The 16,577-nt window shown below is 42.9% G+C and overlaps 2 protein-coding genes and 2 long non-coding RNA genes across 5 annotated transcripts in view; 3 read left to right on the top strand and 1 right to left on the bottom strand.

The window, feature by feature from the left end:
- The window catches only part of LOC127007942 (dipeptidase 1-like), a 103,951-nt gene extending 102,900 nt beyond the window's left edge, over positions 1 to 1,051 (top strand). The window contains exon 13 of one of the 2 annotated variants that reach the window (XM_050879469.1): positions 452 to 1,051. In XM_050879469.1, the coding sequence (XP_050735426.1) occupies positions 452 to 565 (114 nt within the window). In that variant the 3' untranslated portion in view covers positions 566 to 1,051. The remainder of the gene's footprint in view (positions 1 to 451) is intronic. The other variant, XM_050879470.1, reaches the window with a different exon arrangement.
- LOC127007943 (uncharacterized) lies at positions 866 to 2,405 on the bottom strand. Its single transcript, XR_007760715.1, has 3 exons — positions 1,303 to 2,405; positions 1,069 to 1,256; positions 866 to 1,001 (listed from the first exon to the last, which is right to left on the bottom strand). It is a non-coding gene; the product is annotated as an uncharacterized LOC127007943 (long non-coding RNA).
- Positions 2,406 to 2,905: 500 nt separating this feature from the next.
- Positions 2,906 to 5,036, top strand: LOC127007941 (uncharacterized). Its single transcript, XR_007760714.1, has 2 exons — positions 2,906 to 3,586; positions 3,744 to 5,036. It is a non-coding gene; the product is annotated as an uncharacterized LOC127007941 (long non-coding RNA).
- A 6,396-nt stretch (positions 5,037 to 11,432) lies between these two features.
- The window catches only part of LOC127007940 (transcription activator BRG1-like), a 51,189-nt gene continuing 46,044 nt past the window's right edge, over positions 11,433 to 16,577 (top strand). The window contains exon 1 of the mRNA XM_050879462.1: positions 11,433 to 11,583. The gene's annotated coding sequence lies outside the window, so the exon portion shown is untranslated. The remainder of the gene's footprint in view (positions 11,584 to 16,577) is intronic.

The following is a 16,577-nucleotide window of genomic DNA, read 5'->3' as shown; positions in this document are numbered from 1 at the left end:
TCCTGCTTCTCTTCCTCTCTCCTTCCTCCCTCTTCTCATCTCTCTCTCCTTCTCCTTGCCTCTCTTCTTTTCCCTCTCCTTCCCTCCCTGCTTCTCATAATCTCTCCCTCTTTCCTTTCTCCTTCCCTGCCTCTCTTCTTTTCCCTCTCCTTCCCTCCCTGCTTCTCATAATCTCCCCCTTCCTCTTCCTTTCTCCTTCCCTGCCTCTCTTCTTTTCCCTCTCCTTCCCTCCCTGCTTCTCATAATCTCTCCCTCTTTCCTTTCTCCTTCCCTGCCTCTCTCTTTCCCTCCTCTTCCTCTCCCTCTCATAATCTCCCTCCTTCCTTTCTCCTTCCCCTCCCTTCTCCCCATCTCTCCCTCCTCTTCCTTCCTCCTATCTCCTTCCCTCCCTGCTTCTCATAATCTGTCCCTTGCTCCCTCTCCCCCCTCTGACCGGCTGCCTCCCCCCCAGGTGCGTCGTGACCTCCAGGAGCAGGGGCAGAGGCCGTACGAAGAGCTGCCGCCCACTTCGCGAGACGATTCCTGCTTCTATAGATTCATCAGGCCCGCGGACGACGGCGATTAGGCACCCCCCTCACCCCGCTGACACACCCACCCACCCACCCCCTGCTGCTGACGGTGCTGACGGGAGCCTGGCCCTGATGATGGATGGGACTTGTTGTGGCCTGCTGACTGCTGAAGAAGGAAGTTTTTGGTCTTCTGCTAACTGACTGATGAGGAAGGGAAGTGTTGGTGGCCTGCTGACTTCCCGCTGACTGATTGCTGATGGAAGCCTTGCCCTGCTGACGGAAAGGACGCGTGGTGGTTCTTCTGGGCGCTGAGGAAGAGAGGTGTTGGTGGCCTGCTGACTCCCTGCTGATGGAACCCCTTTGCACTGCTGAGGAAGTTGAGGAAGGGAAGTTTTGATGGCCTGCTGACTCCCTGCTGACTGAATCTTTGCACTGCTGAGGAAGTTGAGGAAGGGAAGTTTTAATGGCCTGCTGACTCCCTGCTGACTGAACCTTTGCACTGCTGAGGAAGTTGAGGAAGGGAAGTTTTAATGGCCTGCTGACTCCCTTCTGACTGAACCTTTGCACTGCTGAGGAAGTTGAGGAAAGGAAGTTTTAGTAGCCTGCTGACTCCCTGCTGATGGAAAGGACGTGTTGATTACCTGCTGAGTGCTGAGAAAGGGAGGTTTTGGAGGCCCACTACCTGCTGACTGACTGCTGATGGAAGGTTTGGTCTGCTGAGGATGTAAGGGTTTCGTGGCCTGCTGACTGCTGAGTGCTGATGAAGAGAAGTTTTATGACCTGTTTTGACAACCTGCTGACTGCCTATTACTGACGGAGGGAAGGAGGAAGTTCTGCTCCTGCTAACCTGCTAATGTGGAGAGGAGAGGAAACTTGTGAGGAGAGAGAAAAAAAGAGAGAGAACTTTAAGTCGTGCATTAGAAGAGAAAAAACAGAGAAGAAAAAGAGAAGCGAAGGGAGAAAAATAAGTATGAATGGGAGAAGGAGGAAGAGGAACAAGAGGAAGAGTATGAAAAAGAGAAAGGAAAGAAGAGGAGAGAGAGAAGGAAGAGGAGGAGAAGGAGAATTTAGTGACGAATGAGAATAAAGAGGAAAAAGAGGAGAACCGAAAGAGCTCAAAAAAAGCATAAACAAGAGGAGGAAGATGAGGAGGAGGAAGAGTGTGAAAAAGAAGGAGAGAGAGAGAGAGAGAGAGAGAGAGAGAGAGAGAGAGCAGAGGAGGATGAGGAGATTTAAGTGGAGTAAGAGGAGGAAAAGTCTTGCATAAAAAGTTCAAACCCGCTAATGGAAGGAAAAAAGAAAAAAAGAGGGAAAGAAAAAATGAAAAGAAAAAAGGGACGAAAAAATGAAAACTAGCAAAATATAAGATAAAAATAAGGAAAAATAGAAGGAGTTAGAAAAGAAAGAAGGACATAACTATAAGAAGAAGAAAAGAAGAGAAAAATAATATAAAAGAAAAGGAAAAAAAAACAGAAGAAAGAGAGAAAGAAGGAATAAGAGGAACAAAAGTAAAGCAGAAAACGAATGAAAAAGAAAAGAATAGATGAAAAGAGAAGAAAAATGGAAAGGAAGAGAAAATGTCTACCTCCTGACCTGTCCTCCACCTGACTTGATTAACCCCACCTGACCTGACCTGACCTGCCAGCCATCTGTGACCTCTTGTGACCTGTGCTGACCCGAGTGAGACGTGACATAAACAGGAATGCAAGTGAGTGTGATCTCAGTCGAAAAATAAGTAGAGTTGAAAGTATAATTACTGTGATTATTATTATTATTATTATTATTATTATTATTATTATTATTATTATTATTATTATTATTATTATTATTATTATTATTGTTGTTTTAAAAGAGGATTCTAAGTGCCATGGACGCCGCGAGAGAGAGAGAGAGAGAGAGAGAGAGAGAGAGAGAGAGAGAGAGAGAGAGTGTGTGTGTGTGTGTGTGTGTGTGTGTGTGTGTGTGTGTGTGTGTGTGTGTGTGTGTGATCGAAACACATACAAATGAAACACAACAAACAAGAAAACAAATAAACAAACAAAAGAAAACAATTTAAAGTAACAAACAAAAGTTAAGAAATATTTTTAAACAAGACAATAAATAAAGAGAGAGAGAGAGAGAGAGAGAGAGAGAGAGAGAGAGAGAGAGAGAGAGTTATGCCTCGATGTTGTGAAGTGTTGTAAAGAACGAAGATGACAACACCAGTCTTCCCCTTCCTCCTCCTCCTCCTCCTCCTCCTTCCCCTCCCCTCCTCCTCTTCCTCCTCCTGGCTCTCTCTTTAAAGCCGTGTGGGCGACGGACTTGGCGTTGAGAAAATTAAAGAGAACCCGTTTTAACTCACTCATCTCTCTCTCTCTCTCTCTCTCTCTCTCTCTCTCTCAGTGTTGTTTGAGAGAGAGAGAGAGAGAGAGAGAGAGAGAGAGAGAGACAATAAACCTTCACAGCTGGTGGAAACTGCTTAAACGTAGTACATAATAGCGTGTGTGTGTGTGCGTGTGTGTGTGTGTGTGTGTGTGTGTGCCAGCGAGCAAAACAAGAAAGTGGAGTGGAAAGAGATGAAAAGATTAGAAAAGCGAGGGGCGAGAGAGGAGAAAAACAGAAAGGAAAGATATGGAGAAAAACAGAAAAAAAGGGGAATAGGAAAAGAAAGAAAGGAAAATAAATAAAGGAAAATGTTTGAGGACTATAGAAGGGGAGAGAAAAGTAGAGAAAAGTGAAAGAAGTGAATACGAAAAGGAACAAAGAAATGGAGATAGAAATGAAAGGAATGAATAAGAGAAAGGAACAAAGGAATGGAGGAAATGGAAACAAAACAGAGAAGTGAATAAGAAAAGGAACAAAGAAAATAAGAAAGAAATTTGCCTCTGGAGAGAAAACTATAAAAGGAGAAAGGAAAGAAGAGGAGGAAAAAGGGAAACGCGAATGAGAAAGAGAAAAAGGAAACAGGACAAACTTATGATACGATGAAGATTGAAATGACGAAACGAAGTGAAGGAAAAGAAACTTGACGAATGAGAAAGAGAAAAGGAAAACAGGACAAACTTATGATACGATGAAGAATGAAATGACGAAACGAAGTGAAGAAAAAGAAACTTGACGAATGAGAAAGAGAAAAGGAAAACAGGACAAACTTGTGATACGGTGAAGATTGAAATGACGAAACGATAAAGAGAAAGAGAAAAAGGAAAACAGGACAAACTTGTGATACGGTGAAGAATGAAATGACGAAACGAGAAAGAGAAAGAGAAAAAGGACAAACTTATGATACGGTGAAGAACAGAAATGACGAAACGAAGTGAAGAAAAAGAAACTTGACAATAAATAAACAAAATATGAAGGACAAAAAAAGTAACTTGAGAATGAGTGGCAAAAACGAAGTGAAAAAAAAGTAAAATAAACTTGAGGATATAAATAAGAAAACGAGGCGAAGGAAAGAAAAAAAAAACTTGCCTTATCAATATGAGTGTTTCCTTACGTGAACTTCTTGTGTGGAAAACGGAAAAAAAACTTCCTTATCAAAACAAAACAAGGAAAAACAATATAAAGAAACTTAACGATAAACAAACAAACTAACAAACAAAACGAAACACTCTTGCCACGCACACCTCACTCGTTAAATTCTGAAACTAAAACTAAAAAAAAAAAAACGTAAAGAAAAACAGTAAACAAACAGAAGAGTGAGTGTGTGTGTGCGTGCGTGTGTGTGTGTGTGTGTGTGTGTGTGTGTGTGTGTGTGTGTGTGTGTGTGTGTGTTCTTTCTGTGAGTGTGTGTGAATTAAGCGAGCCAGATGGAAACATTATATTTGTGTTCGTTCGTTCGTGTGTGTGCGTGTGTGTGTGTTCGTTGGTTTTAAGTTTCTGGACAAGGAGAAAAAAGAGGAGGAGGAGGAGGAGGAGGAAAGGAAGAGGAAGGAAGGAGGAAAGAAGGAAAGAAGAAGAAAAATGTGGGATAAGTTTATCGATAATTGGAGGAGGAGGAGGGAAGGAAGAGGAATTAGGAGAAGGAGAGAGAAGGAAGAGGGAAGAAAAGAAGAAGGGAAGGAAGAACGTGTGTGTGATAAATTTTTCGATAAGTGGAGAAGGAGGAGGAGGAGGAGAAAAAGGAAGGAAACATGGAAAGAGAGGAGGAAAGGAAGGAAAGAAAAAAACAAACTTGATAAAAGACTTCCTTGACTGATGGAAGAAAAGGAAAAAAAATGGAGGAGAAGGAGAGGAGAAAAGGAAGAAGAGAAGAGAGACTGAAGGAAGGAAGGAAGGGAAAGAAGGGTGTGATAATATATAAAAAAGAAAAGAAAAAGAAAGAAGAGAGAGAAGAAGAGAAAGAAGGAAAGGAGAGGAAGAAGATGAGTGATAAATACCTATAGTTATTTTGACTTGTATTGTAATAATTATGAGAGAGAGAGAGAGAGAGAGAGAGAGAGAGAGAGAGAGAGAGCATGTACGTGTGTGTGTATGTATGTCAATCTCTCTGTGTGTGTATGTATGTATGTGTGTGTGTACGTGTGTTAAATATACTCTCACTTATAATGCACCTGGTTTGAATCACTCCTATTTCGAACTAATTAACAGGAAGACTCGGAGCTTCGAAACTATGAACCCGTGAACCCCGAGCGAGCAGAAGTGACGCAACAGGGATGAAAGGACCGAAGCAGAGGAGGAGGACGAACAGCTGATAAAGGTAGGGAGAGAGAGAGAGAGAGAGAGAGAGAGAGAGAGAGAGAGAGTCGAAAATTCAGTGTCATTTATAAGGAATTAGGAGAAAGCAATGAGAGAGAGAGAGAGAGAGAGAGAGAGAGAAAAACATTAAATACGAAAGCGAGACTGGGATAAAGAAAAGAAAGTTATCTCTATCTCATAACGTGTGAGAGAGAGAGAGAGAGAGAGAGAGAGAGAGAGAGAGAGAGAGAGAGAGAGAGAGTAAATTGTCAATCTCTAAAGGGTCGCGATAGGAAGATTGGATAGAGGGATTGTTGAGAGAGAGAGAGAGAGAGAGAGAAAAGTAAAGAAAGACAAAAAGGAAGCGAAATAGAAACAAGAAAGACAGACAGACAATGAAATAAAAGAAAATAAATGATAAAGAAAAACAAAGAAAAGTAAAATGAGAAAAAGAAAATAAAGAAAAAAAAGAAAAATATGGTAACTGCATAAGTGAGTATATTCTTGCGCTAAAAAAAAAAAAGAACGTGTGTGTGTATTGATGTGTGTGTGTGTGTGTGTATGTATTGGTGTGTGTGTGTGTGTGTGTGTGTGTGTGTACTAATGCCGGCGGTCGTCCAAAGCGGCCAGACTCACTCACTCATTCGTATTCATGATTTTCGTAAAGGATTGCTCCATTCCGCATACATTTCCTCCGCCTCCTCCTCCTCCTCCTCCTCCTCTTCCTCCTCCTCCTCCTCCGCCTCCTACTCGCTTTCCGTCTCCATTCTGAATACCTTCCCCGTCTACCTGCTTTTTTTCCTCCTTCCCCCTCCTCCTCCTCCTCCTCTTCCTCTTCCTTCTCCTCCTCCTCCTCCTCCTCCTCCTCACTTTCCGTCTCCATTCTGAATACCTTCCCCGTCTACCTGTTTTTTTTTCCCTCCTCCTTCCCCCTCCTCCTCCTCCTCCTCCTTCTCCTCCTCCTCCTCCTCGCTTTCCGTCTCCATTCTGAATACCTTCCCCGTCTACCTGCTTTTTTTCCTCCTTCCCCCTCTTCCTCCTCCTCCTCCTCGCTTTCCGTCTCCATTCTGAATACCTTCCCGTCTGCCTGCTCTTTTTTTTTCTCCTCCTTCCCCCTCCTCCTCCTCCTCCTCCTCCTCCTCCTCCTCCTCCTCCTCCTCCTCACTTTCCGTCTCCATTCTGAATACCTTCCCCGTCTACCTGTTTTTTTTTCCCTCCTCCTTCCCCCTCCTCCTCCTCCTCCTCCTCCTTCTCCTCCTCCTCCTCCTTCTCGCTTTCCGTCTCCATTCTGAATACCTTCCCCGTCTACCTGCTTTTCTCCTCCTCCTCCTCCTCCTCCTCCTCGCTTTCCGTCTCCATTCTGAATACCTTCCCCGTCTACCTGCTTTTTTTCCTCCTTCCCCCTCCTCCTCCTCCTCCTCCTTCGCTTTCCGTCTCCATTCTGAATACCTTCCCGTCTGCCTGCTCTTTTTTTTTCTCCTCCTTCCCCCTCCTCCTCCTCCTCCTCCTCCTTCTCCTTCTCCTTTCCTCTTCCTTCCTTTGCAACATTTCCTTATCTTTTTCCTCTTACGCGTTTCCACCGAATTTAGTTTCCTTCTATGTTTCCCTTTCTCTTTATTTTCTTTCTTTTTTTCTTCTTCTTCTTCGTCTCCTTGTGTCTCTTTTTAGTTTTGCAATGTTTATTTATTATGGTTTCCTTCTCCTCTTCTTCCTCCTCCTCCTCCTCCTTTCTTCTTTTTTCTGCTTCCTCTTGCATAGCCTCCTTCGCTTGCTTCTCTTTCTATCAATCTGTTCCTACATACATCTTCGTTTCCTCCTTTTCTTCCTTCTTTTTCTTCCTCCTTTTCAACATTTACTTATTTTTTTTTCTTTTCATGCGTTTCCTGTGAATTTAGTTTCCTTCTGTTCTTCTTTCTCCTCCTTCTTCTTCCTTTCTTTCTTCTTTCTCTTTATTATTGCTACATTTGTATTCATGGTTTCGCATACATTAACTTTTTTCCTTCTTTTTCTCTTCCTCCTTCCTTCCTTCCTTCCTTCCTTCCTCTGTTTATGTCTTTTTCTCCTCCTCCTTCTCGTCTTCATTTTTCCTCCTCTTCCTCCTTCTTCCTTTCTTTCTCCTTCCTTTCTTCTTTCTCTTTATTATTGCAACATTTGTATTCCTGATTTCGCATATATTTTCTTTTTTCCTTCTTTTTCTCTTCCTCCTTCCTTCCTTCTTCCGTTTATGTATTTTTCTCCTCCTCCTCTTCCTCCTCCTCCTCGTCTCCATTCCTCCTCCTCTTCCTCTTTCTTCCTTTCTTTCTGCTTCCTCTCTTGTTTCTTGTTAGTATTGCAACATTTGTATTCCTGGTTTTGCATATATCAACTTTTTCCTTCTTATTCTCTTCCTCTTTCCTTCCTTCCTTCCTCCGTTTATGTCTTTTTCTCCTCCTCCCTTTCCTTCCCTTCCCTTCCTTTCCCTTCATTTCCCTTCCCTTCCCTTCCCTTCATTTCCCTTCCCTTCCCTTCCCTTCCCTTCCCTTCCCTTCCCTTCCCTTCATTTCCCTTCCCTTCCCTTCCCTTCATTTCCCTTCCCTTCCCTTCATTTCCTTCATTTCCCTTCCTTCCTTTCCTTCCTTCCTTCCTCATTTCCCTTCCTTCCTTCCTTCATTTCCACGTACCTCCACTGTTGATATTTACGCTAAACACTTCATCACCATCAATATACGCAACACTATCACCATCACCATTACCTTCACCATAACATTATCACTCCCATTTCATTGCCTATAAATAAAGCCGCCACGTCGTCACTCACTATCAATATGCCAAACACTACCATCACTATCGCCATCACTATTATAGCTTTCCATTCCTAGCATGAACGTAAGTCTGGCCAAAGCAATCACCATCACCATCGTCACTCTTTCACCATCATCATCATCACTTTCCTTACGTATTTTTTATTCTTTACTTAATAATAGCCAAAGCAATCACCATCACTTCCGTCACTATCTCACCATCATCATCACTCTCCTTACGTTTTTTTTTTTTTATTCTTTACTTAATAATAGCCAAAGCAATCACCATCACTTCCGTCACTATCTCACCATCATCATCACTTTCCTTACGTTCTTTTTAGCCTTTACTTAATAGCCAGTGCGTTCACCATCACCACCATCGCCATCACTATCCTTCCGTTCCTATTCTATACTTATAACACTACTCGTTCGTCATTCACCATCACCACCATCATCATTATCACTCCCTCATCATCCTCACCATCATAATCACTCATTCTCCCCCGCCATAATTGCCATCAGCGCCATTACGGTCTCTCTTCGCTTGAATCGGTTAATTACGCCGTTAGTGCAGGTCTCGGTGCGTGTGTGTGTATGTGTGTGTGTGTGTGTGTGTGTTGCCGTGCAGTGAAGCGATGCAACACAAGCTGGAAGGAATGAGATGAAATACATGTGCCTGCAGCCAACCAGTCACCCAGTTAGTCAGTAGGTGGGTTAGTCAGTCAGTCAGTCAATCAGTCAGTCAGTTAAGCAGCCAGTCGGTCGGTTAGTCAGTCAGTCAGTCAGTCTTCTTCCTCTTCGTTCCTCCACTTTTTATTTCTCCTTTTTTCCCTTTATTTATCTCATGGTCAGTCAGTCAGTCAGTCAGTAGGCCAGTCAGTCAATCATTCATTCAGTCAGTCAGTAAATCACTCAATCGGTTAGTCAGTCAACCAGTCAATCAGTCAGTCAGTCAGTCAGTCAGTAGGCCAGTCATTCATTCACTCAGTCAGTCAGTAAATCACTCAATCGGTTAGTCAGTCACCCAGTCAGTCGCTTAATAAGTCAGTCAGTCATTCATTCATTCAGTCAGTCAGTAAATCACTCAATCGGTTAGTCAGTCAGTCAGTCAGTCGCTCAATAAGTCAGTCAGTCAATCAGCCAACCACCCAGTCAGTCAGTCATCCACTCAGTCAAGCACTCACCCAGCCAGCCAGCCAGTCACCCAGCCAGTCAGCCAGTTCCAGCCTTACAACCAACACTTCCTTCTCTCCTCTCGCCTCTGAGCCTCGCCTAGCATAATTACTAAAGCCATTAATAACATAATTTTAGTGTGTGCTTGAATAATGAGGTACAAAGGCAGCGTGATATAAATACTCGGTCGGACAGAGAACCAGACAGCGGGCGAGCGAGGGAGTAAGTCTGCGCCGCCTGTGTCTGTGCCTCGTCTAGCTTGCTTACTTACTTAGCCCATTAGTAATACGTAATTTCAGTATGCTTTTGAATAATGAGGGGTAACGGGTCGCAGGATTAATGTGCTAGACAGACAGACAGACAGAGAGACAGACAGACAGACAGACACATAGACAGACAGACAGACAGACAGACAGACAGACAGAGAGACAAACAGACAGACAGACTTCTCCCCTTCCTATTCATATTACATAGTTTTAGTGTTTTCTGAATAATGGGAACTAATGTGTTTTTGAATGAAGAATTATGGAAACAGGCACACACACACACACACACACACACACACACACACACACACACACACACACACACACACACAAACAGACAGACAGACAAAGAGACAGACTTCCTCCTTTTCTCTGAACATTGCCTAACTTAACTGACCTATTCATTATATAATATTGATGGATTTCCGAATAATGGGAGCTTCAATGTGTTTTCGAATGAAGAATTATAGAAACAGACAGACAGACAAGCAGACAGACTTCCCCCCTTCCTTTGAACATTGCCTAACTTAATTGACCTACTAGTATTATATAAGTTTGGTGTTTTTCTGAATAATGGGAACTTTAATGTGTTTTCGAATGAAGAATTATAGTAACAGACAGACAGACAGACATACAATATTCCCTCTGTATCCTGATATCCCAGCTTAATTACGCTATTAGTAACATATAATTTTAGTTTCTTCTTAATTGATGATAGTTTTAATGAGTGCTCGAATGATTGGGAACGTTAAGTAACATGATATATACGCCAAAGGGACAGACAGACAGACACAGACAGACAGACAGCGTTCCCATTGTATCCTAAGCTCACTCAATAATTACTCTCACTCAATTAACAATACACATAATTTTTGGTGTGCTATCGAGTAATGAGAATATGAATGAGTTTTTGAATGATGAGGAACGAGAGAGAGAGAAATACACTAGCATCTTCCTTCTCTTCTTTTCTTCTTCTTCTATTTCCGTTTTCTTCTATTTTTCTTCTTATTTTCTTCTTCAGCCTCTTGCAACGTTTCTGGTTCCGGTTTTCTCTTCCTTCTTCCTTCTGCCTCTCCTTTCTTCTCCTTTTTCCCTTCCCTTTCATTTCCTTTTCCTTCTCTTCTACTCTTCTCCTCCTCCTGTTCCTCATTCCAACTTCATTTTCCATTCCTTTCCCTTCCTTTTTCTTTCCTTCTCTTCTTCCTCCTACTTCCTTTTTCCCTTCCCTGCCCCTCCTTTTCCCATTTCCTTCTCTTCCCTTCATACTCCCTTTCTGTCCTAACTATTGCCTTCCATCATTGCTTCATTCGTTCATTTACACACAACACGTTCAATAGTATAGTCATTTTAGTGAGTATCTGAGTAATGAGGAACGGCAGGCAGCGACAGGCTCATTTCCGCCGCCAATACTAACACACTGACACAGACAACCGCGTGTTATAGAGCCGGGCCGAGTCATTTCCGACGCTGGATATTGATGTGTATTTGCATAGCGAGAGACGAAAGGACAGCATACGGTAAACATTCTAAATTCCGATGCGCTGTAGTGGCTGTTATTATTGTTATCTCAGAACGTCCGACAAGGTGAGCTCTCCCTGCGTGTTATAGAGCCGGGCCGAGTCATTTCCGACGCTGGATATTGATGTGTATTTGCATAGCGAGACGAAAGGACAGCATACGGTAAACATTCTAAATTCCGATGCGCTGTAGTGGCTGTTATTATTGTTATCTCAGAACGTCCGACAAGGTGAGCTCTCCCTACGTGTTATAGAGCCGGGCCGAGTCATTTCCGACGCTGGATATTGATGTGTATTTGCATAGCGAGACGTAGACGCAGACGAAAGAAAGACGAGGAAGCGATATGTAGCAAAAGGAACCCCGCAATGTTTAGAATAAGGACCAATACCATTACCAATTGACCCCCTCAACCTCCTCTAAGGGAACGGAAAGACAGACCAGACTCCGTACAGTTAGAAAGGCAAACAGACTCGACACCCCACACGCAAACCGCAGAAAGAAGCAGAGGAGATACAGATCGGAGTGAGGGAGCCCCAGGCGGGAGATCCTGTTTTTTGGGGCTCGGTGCGGCGTGTGTGCTGAGGAAACAGAGTGAGCCGCGTCCCCGGAGGCTGGCGGAGGCTGGAGGAGGCTGCGGAGGCTGAGAGGAGCGGGTGATCGGTGTTTCCCGCGTATTACCAGGTTAGTCAAGTGGTGAGGGACCGAACGAGACTGAGGATAGTACGTGAGGAGGAGGAGGAAGAGGGAGAAGAGGAGGATCATGTTTGGCAAGGTTTATCCATTGGGGATGTATATCTATGCAACACACACACACACACACACACACACACACACACACACTTGCAGCCTAAAGCGAAGTCGATATGGAATAGTAAACCTCTCTCTCTCTCTCTCTCTCTCTCTCTCTCTCTCTCTCTCACGGTCACCGGGAAGTCTTGCAAGGACTTAACTTCTTCACACACACACACACCCACACACACACACACACACACACACACACACACACACACACACACACAGTTTGGAGGATAACACTCAAGGGAAAATGAACTGCGATGTCGAGAGAGAGAGAGAGAGAGAGAGAGAGAGAGAGAGAGAGAGGTGACTGGTGGCGGAACGTAACCCGTGCAACTTAATGGCGTCATTCTGGTTGCCTTTATGTCTGTCAGGGGGCGTGTTAAGGGGGGAGGGAGGGTGAAGGGGGGCGCAAGAGAGGGGGGCGTGTTAAGGGGGGAGGGGGCGGGCAAGGGGCTAAGGGGAGACATGTGGGAGGGGGGAGAGAGCGGCGTGTTAAGGGGAGTGAGTTAAGGGGAGGCTTGTTAGGAAGGGGTTAAGGGGGAGGCATGTTAGGAAGGGGGTAAGAGGAGCGAGTTAAGGGGAAAGAGGGGAGGGCGTGAAAAGGGGGGAGTGAGGGCGTGTGAAAGGGGGGGGAGTGGGGCCGTGTGAGGGAGGGGGCGTGTCAGGGGGGTGGAGGAGGGGGCTTCTTAGGGGGGCAAAAAGAGAGTGTGTGAGTCTGTTAAATGTGGAATAATTAGACACACACACACACACACACACACACACACACACACACACACACACACACACACACACACACACACACTCAAGAGAAGGAAAGATAAGAAAGGTCGGAAGATGCTCCAAGAAATACTAAGCTCTGTGTCTTTCCTCAATATTTCAAGCCTTTCCTCCCTTACTAAAAGCTGCTCTCCCTTCCTCCCTTTCTCCCTTCATTTATTTATTACCAGCTGAAAAATTAATAACAGTAGCTTCTAAATAGTTCTTCGTCTTCGTTAAATTCTACTCACCTCACCTTCCCTTCCTATTCTACATCTATTTGTTTATTATTTATTTCATACGTTATATCTAAGCTTATACTCGCCATACTGTTCTCCCATACTAAAAGACTTATTCATTTGCTACTAGCTGAAATATTAATAACAGTAGCGTCTAAATAGTTCTTCGTTTACGTTAAATACCACATACTTCACCTTAACCCTAATATAAAAAAGAAAAGGTAAATGTGAAAATAAATGGATAAATTATAAGAAAAATGTTAGGGATCTCATTTACTCATAACCATTTGAAAGAAGAACTAACAGCAGCTTCTTCTAAAGAGTGTCTCCCCTTCGTTGAAATCAAAATTCTTCACCTAATCTTCCTTTCCTTATCTGTACCATTCACTTCACCTCCGCTTCCTGTTATTAACTTACTTGTATTATTTTCTTCACGTTCTCTTCTTTTTCTTAACTTATTTGTACCATTCACTTCACCTCCTCTTCCTTTTCTTAACTTATTTGTATCCTTCACTTCACCTCCTCTTCCTTTTCTTAACTTATCTGTTTCATTCACTTCACCTCCTCTTCCTTTTCTTGCTTATCTATTTCATTCACTTCACCTCGTACGCTTTTTCTTCCCTTATCTTCGCCATGCCTTCACTAGCAGAGGCGATTGATGTGTTGGGTGTAGCTATTAACCCAAAAGAGTAGTTCATGGTAAACTTGTATGTAGGGCGCGGCGTCTGGCGGACTGATATACTGTTGGAGCTGATGTCAAGGGAATGGCCGAGGAGGACAGCTTAAAATGTGGGCTTCAAGATTTGGCTGTATTTTTTTTTTTTTTTTTTTTTTTTACGTGTTGCATATGCACCGTAGGCATATTCTGCCTCTTCGGTGTTGCTCAGAGGCAGGCCCGTTAGTGGTGCGGGCGCGGGTTTTATAGTGGCACCTGAAAGGCCCATGTTACCCCCCCAAAGCTCATCTTTATTGCTATGCAACTAGAACTCGGGTGTCAGGGTGACATGTAGGTGATTTTAAGCCACTCGGCAAATGACACAAAGTTTCAAGGTAGCACTGGTGGGGATTCGAACCCATGCGTCGACATCAGTCCGATCCCAAGCTCACCACCTTATCCACTAGGCCACCGCCTCGTTTGTGGATAGATAGATAGATAGATAGATAGATAGACAGGGGAAGGGAGAGTTTGCGTATATGAGTGTTTATATCTGTGTGTGTGTGTGTGTGTGTGTGTGTGTGTGTATGTGTGTGTGTGTATTTCAATATTTACCCCTCGCCGAGAGAGAGAGAGAGAGAGAGAGAGAGAGAGAGAGAGAGAGATTGAGATTGAGATTTTAATCTAGCTCTGCACCCTAATGAAAGAATAAGGTTCGGAGAGAGAGAGAGAGAAAGAGAGAGAGAGAGAGAGAGAGAGAGAGAGAGAGAGAGAGAGAGAGAGAGAGAGAGAGAGTTTTAATAATGTTGGGTAGTCTCATAACAGTAAAAGGTACGCGACACGGAGGGATTCTGATTCCAATGGGGGTGAGAGAGAGAGAGAGAGAGAGAGAGAGAGAGAGAGAGAGAGAGAGAGAGAGAGAGAGAGAGAGAGAGAGAGAGAGAGAGAGAGAGAGAGAGAGAGAGAGAGAGAGAGAAGGGTCACGCTTAAAAGAAGAAAAAAAAAGAGGAAGCAAAAACAAAAATAAAAACATAAATAATAAAAAAAATGAAAATGAAAATAAAAATATAGATAAAAGAAACGGATAAATGAAAATAGATATATAGATAACAAGAAAAAGAAAGTAAAAGTAAAAAAAAAAAGATAATAAAAGAAAAAAATGAAATAGTGAAAAAAATAATAAAATAGATTGTTAACAAGAAAAAAAAGGAAAAGTTGAAAGTATAAATTAAAAAGGTAAATAAAAATGTCTTCGTAGCGTCAATGTTAATTTTCCGAAGCACGTTATACAAGACCCGAGGGAGAACAGCTGCGGGGAGATTATACAAGAAAAAGAGGTAAGGGAAAGATTATTAATATACACAAGGAAATATTAATGTCTGGGTTGTAACATCACCGCCACAACCACCAAGTATTACCCTCATCACCACCACCACCATCACCACCACCACCACCATCACCTTAACCCTTTATACCACCATTGCTTCTTCCACCATCACCACCATCACCACCACCATTACCCCCACCATCACCACCACCACCATCACCTTAACCCTATATACCACCATTGCTTCCTCCATCACCACCATCACCACCACCATTACCCCCACCATCACCACCACCACCATCACCTTAACCCTATATACCACCATTGCTTCCTCCATCACCACCATCACCACCACCATTACCACGTCCACTAACACCATTGCCTGACTATAAAACTAACAGACAGTCACACACAGACACAGACAGAAACATTGACAGAGAAACAGAGATTAAGAAAGACAGAAGCAGATAGACAGAGAAAGAGACTATTAGAGACACGCAGAGAAAAACACAGACACAGATATGGACACAGACAGACAAACAGACACTACAAAAGACAGATAAAGCCATACAGAAACAGACAAAACCACAGACAGACAGACACAAACACTCACAGACAGAAACAGACAGTAAAAAAAAAAAATACGTCCATCAAACCAAACTTAAAAGACAAACAAAATCGTCCCTTTAAATGGCAATTGAGTGACCTTTTAAATGGCAAGCTGAGATGCCAATTAAGCTTATATTAGTGAATCTTTAACTAAACATAAGAGCTTGGCGTTGAAATTATTAAAGAAGGAAAAGAAAGTCCCCGTAGAGTGACTTTCTATAATTAACAAGGGCTTTTAGGCCGTACAGAGAGAGAGAGAGAGAGAGAGAGAGAGAGAGAGAGAGAGAGAGAGAGAGAGAGAGAGAGAGAATAAAAGAAAGAAAATAGGAAGAAAGGAAAATTAAAAGAGAAAGAAGATTACGAGATTGCAATTTGACCTCCGGGGAGAGAGAGAGAGAGAGAGAGAGAGAGAGAGAGAGAGAGAGAGAGAGAGAGAGAGAGAGAGAGAGAGAGAGAGAGAGAGAGAGAGAGAGAGAGAGACGTGGTATATATATATATATATATATATATATATATATATATATATATATATATATATATATATATATATAAAACAAAGAAAATAATAAAAAAAAACATTAACAAGAATGCCAGTAATAAAAATAACAATAATATAAAGAAAAGAGGAAGAAATAAGGACACAAAAGTAAGTAGCAGGAAAAATAAGATAAATATTGAGAGAAAGAAGGAAGACAGGAAAAAAAGTAAAAGAAAAGAAGAAGGAAAAGAATGAAAGGGAAAAAGAGAGTGAGACAAAGATTCAACAGACAGACAGAGAGAAAGACATAAAAAATTAACATACGACATAGAAATACGCTTAACCTTTACTTTTTGGGAGAGAGAGAGAGAGAGAGAGAGAGAGAGAGAGAGAGAGAGAGAGAGAGAGAGAGAGAGAGAGAGACGAATAAGACGTGAGATTGGAGAAGGCGGAGGTATTCTTCCTTTCCCTCCATTATGTTTATTTAACGAAGTCTCTCTCTCTCTCTCTCTCTCTCTCTCTCTCTCTCTCTCTCAAGCCCTCTCATCAGGCTCATAATGTACGATTCTCTCTCTCTCTCTCTCTCTCTCAATATTCGTACCTTGCCTTCCCTTAGATTAGCTTCTGTGTGTGTGTGTGTGTGTGTGTGTGTGTGTGTGTGTGTGTTTACGCCCAGACACACACACACACACACACACACACACACACACACACACACACACACACACACACACACACACACACACACACACACACACACACACACCTTGCATAACACTACTAATCTGTTTTGATGAATCACCGACGTAC

The sequence above is a fragment of the Eriocheir sinensis genome, chromosome 36 (genome assembly GCF_024679095.1).
Source record: "Eriocheir sinensis breed Jianghai 21 chromosome 36, ASM2467909v1, whole genome shotgun sequence".
Lineage (NCBI taxonomy): Eukaryota > Metazoa > Arthropoda > Malacostraca > Decapoda > Varunidae > Eriocheir > Eriocheir sinensis.
Note: the sequence above shows the minus strand (reverse complement) of the source record. Positions and strands in the feature narration are given on the sequence as shown.